Source organism: Lygodium microphyllum, chromosome 14 (genome assembly GCF_053477565.2).
Source record: "Lygodium microphyllum isolate KBCC chromosome 14, Lygodium_microphyllum_v1.1.10, whole genome shotgun sequence".
In the NCBI taxonomy this organism is placed as follows: domain Eukaryota; kingdom Viridiplantae; phylum Streptophyta; class Polypodiopsida; order Schizaeales; family Lygodiaceae; genus Lygodium; species Lygodium microphyllum.
In genome coordinates, this window is record NC_141148.1 from 19,262,775 (window position 1) to 19,266,019 (window position 3,245).

General features: G+C 43.9%; 1 protein-coding gene across 1 annotated transcript; it reads left to right on the plus strand.

Moving 5' to 3' along the window:
* Positions 1-243: 243 nt before the first annotated feature.
* Positions 244-2,748, plus strand: LOC148025384 (Radical SAM superfamily protein). Its single transcript, XM_087692487.1, has one exon. The coding sequence runs from the start codon at positions 265-267 to the stop codon at positions 1,891-1,893; it is 1,629 nt and encodes a 542-aa protein (XP_087548613.1). The 5' UTR covers positions 244-264; the 3' UTR covers positions 1,894-2,748.
* The last annotated feature ends 497 nt before the right edge of the window (positions 2,749-3,245 follow it).

Below are 3,245 nucleotides of genomic sequence, written 5' to 3' on the forward strand. Positions count from 1 at the left end.
CTTGTCCGTTACGTGTTACCTTCCGTTGCCCATGACATGTTATGCTTCTGCGTTCCGTGTCGTGTCGCGTAATGCTTCCGCAAAACTGTGGGACTGCTGAATAGAGGGTGATCCCTCATGAGGCGGGCTCCACGGGGTGGGTCTTGCCTACCCCATGAGGGCTCCAAGGGAGTGTCGTCACATATTGCTGGCGTAAAGGAGCTTTGCCTCTGAGCACCTCACATATGACTTAGGAGAGGCTTTTGAGTGACAAGTTATCCAGTGATGAGTATGCAAAGGATAGTTAGTTACAACGTGAAGCAAACGAGTTCCTCATCTCAGCTTCTGAAGGACGGATGGATGACGATGGCTCGACTGTGCGCGGGGAGGATGCTGGACTGCTGTCGTGGTCGCCGCACCAGCCTTCATGTTGCCATACACGCGGAGTCAGGCGCAAGCATACCCGTGAAAGACAAGAAAGCATTTTGGCCAAAACAGGGAATTCCTCCAAAATTCAAAGGGCCTCCAACAGGATTGGGGCTTGAGCTGCACAGAGAAGCTGGATTAGGGTTTGATCAACCTTCACTCTCTTCCAAGCACAACGAAGCTCCAGTAACGTTAGCGTCAGATAACAGCCCCTTGCCTTCCTCAGCCTACATCCATCTCCCCTTCTGCAGGCGGCGGTGCTTTTACTGCGACTTTGCAATCATGGCTGTCGGTGAGCGCAATGATCTGACCGCTCCCCGCATAGACTCCACCATGGAGAGCTATGTGGACTCTGTCATCGCCGAGATCACATCAACCTTGCAGCCATTGTCAGCCTGTGAGCTTCGCCCGCTAAAGACTGTTTTTTTCGGTGGCGGGACTCCATCTTTGCTCCCCCCTTGTCTGCTGCAAAAGATCATTGATCGTCTCGAATCTTGCTGTGGGCTTGAAACTGATGCGGAGATATCTATGGAAATGGATCCAGGGACTTTTGATCAGCTCTCTTTGAGGCAGTTTATGGACTGCGGTGTGAACAGAGTCTCTGTTGGCATTCAGGCTTTCCAGGATGATCTTCTGAAAGCTTGCGGCAGGTCACACGGGTTGCATGATGTTCATAATGCCATTGACGTCATGCATACATCTGGGCTTAAGAATTGGAGCCTTGATCTTATATGCTCTCTTCCCCATCAAACCCTAGGGTTGTGGGAAGAATCTCTGTGTAAAGCCATTGAAGCTGAACCTACACATATCTCTATTTATGATTTGCAAGTGGAAGAGGGCACAAAATTCTGGCAGTGGTACAAACCTGGGCAGCATCCATTACCGGATGAGGTTAGCTCAGCTGCATTTTACAGGTTGGCCTCAAAGAAATTAAAGGATGCCGGATATGAACATTATGAAATCAGTAATTATGCTAAATCAGGATATCAATGCAAGCATAATCTTGTATACTGGCTAAACCAGCCTTATTATGCCTTTGGTTTGGGTGCCACGAGCTACATACATGGGCATAGATTCTCTAGGCCCAGGAAATGGAAGGCATATTTTGATTTTGTGAAATCTTTAGAGAATTCTTCACATGACTTGAAAGTAAGCAACTCTCTTGAAGATCTGTTGTGTGACAGTATCATGCTGTCTCTAAGACTTGCTCAAGGCTTGGACCTTGTGGACTTTACAAGAACTTTTGGGATGGATGTTTCTCTCTGTATTTGCACAGCTTTGCTGCCATTTGTGCGAAGTGGTCATGCTCTGGCTTTTGATTTGAACAGGAAGCCACTATCACCTGAACTGTTTGCCAACCTGCTCTCTTCAGAGACTATTCTTCTTGCAGAAAGTGGCCTTTCTTTCATCCGTCTTACAGATCCTGAAGGCTTTCTTTTATCGAATGAGATAATATCATCCATCTTTTCTCATCTGCCAAACAATTGACATTGCATTACGTGGTTTTCACAGCACTCTGATTATGTGATGACAAGAAATGCTTTGAGGTCTCAATTTGTATGGCTCTTAGTTGGCATGATAATGAGATATTTGCAATTGGCTGCTTTTGAATCAGTACACTAAGCGGCATGGTTCAGCCAATGATGGTGTTTGTTGAGCTGGCCTAATGCAGCCCCACTAATTTGTAGGCCCCACTAATTTGAAGGAAGTTTATTGCCTTCTCTGTCAGCATATTCTGGCCTGTGTTCAGTGGGCAATGGTAGTTCTTTGCACCATTGCCTTCTTAATACACTGTGCACTAACATTCTTGCCTGGAAGCCAAAGGAAGCAAGGAGCATACTTGACTTCTGAATATGATGCTATTCCTATCCCTGGCTGTCTGATTTTCTTGTGTTTGCTTGGATTGGGGTGTTACTATCACACCTAACCAGCTCTGTACTTTACGGATTTCATCTATTTTTGTTTGATTGTGGTTGAGGACCTGGCTGCTGTTGGGTCTGTAAAATTTTCAGCACTTTCAACTTCTTAGAAGCATAAGTTCAAGTAAAAAATAGTCAGGTTGTTTTGTATAGTGTTATCAATTCCTGCACCTGAATTTAGAGATTGTGCCTTCTTATTATTCCTCTTGATTCCTGCATCAAGGCGTTTCTTTGTATGAGAAAAGTAGGCACCAGCAACTCCCACCTAGGAAAGTTTCTGTATAGACAAGATGTGATGAACATCAGCAAGTCTCAAAGAAAGACAAGAGCATGCAACTGCATGTGAGCAGTGCTGTTTTGGGTTTTTCCCTGTTAAATTTACTTGACTGTTTATTCTGTTGCAGATGTTGGAATGCTCGTTGCATAGCCGCAAGATTCCACTACTTGTGAAATTTTACAAAAGTAACACAAGAAAATGCAATTTCCTTAGTGCATTTGAAAGCATGTGAGATTTTCCAGGCAAGTTGTTTTCATGCAAAACTTCCACAAATTCTCTTACAAAATCTGTTCCAAATAGTTGACAAGGTAACTCTTGTAAGTTTAGGAATGCATCGTCATACTTCTCAAGCATCAAGCTGCTCTCTGGCTTGTCAATTAGAGTGTGTAACTTCCTGCAAAGACAAGTTTGATGTGGGGAAAAAATCTGCCCATAAGATATCATATCAAAAGTAAGAAAGGTATAATAGACACATTAGGATTTCCCTATTTGTAACGATAATAAAAGAATGGGTATGGTAGACACATTAAGATTACCCTATTTGTAACAATTGCAAGAGAATGGCACACAAGTCAGGTTGCCATACATGAAAGTTGAAGATGTTGCACCAAATGCAAGCCAAAGCTTTACCTTGAATGATCATT

Bases quoted from the DNA above. Each gene is read 5' to 3' on its own strand.
- LOC148025384 (XM_087692487.1), top strand. From the start codon at position 265: ATGAGTATGCAAAGGATAGTTAGTTACAACGTGAAGCAAACGAGTTCC.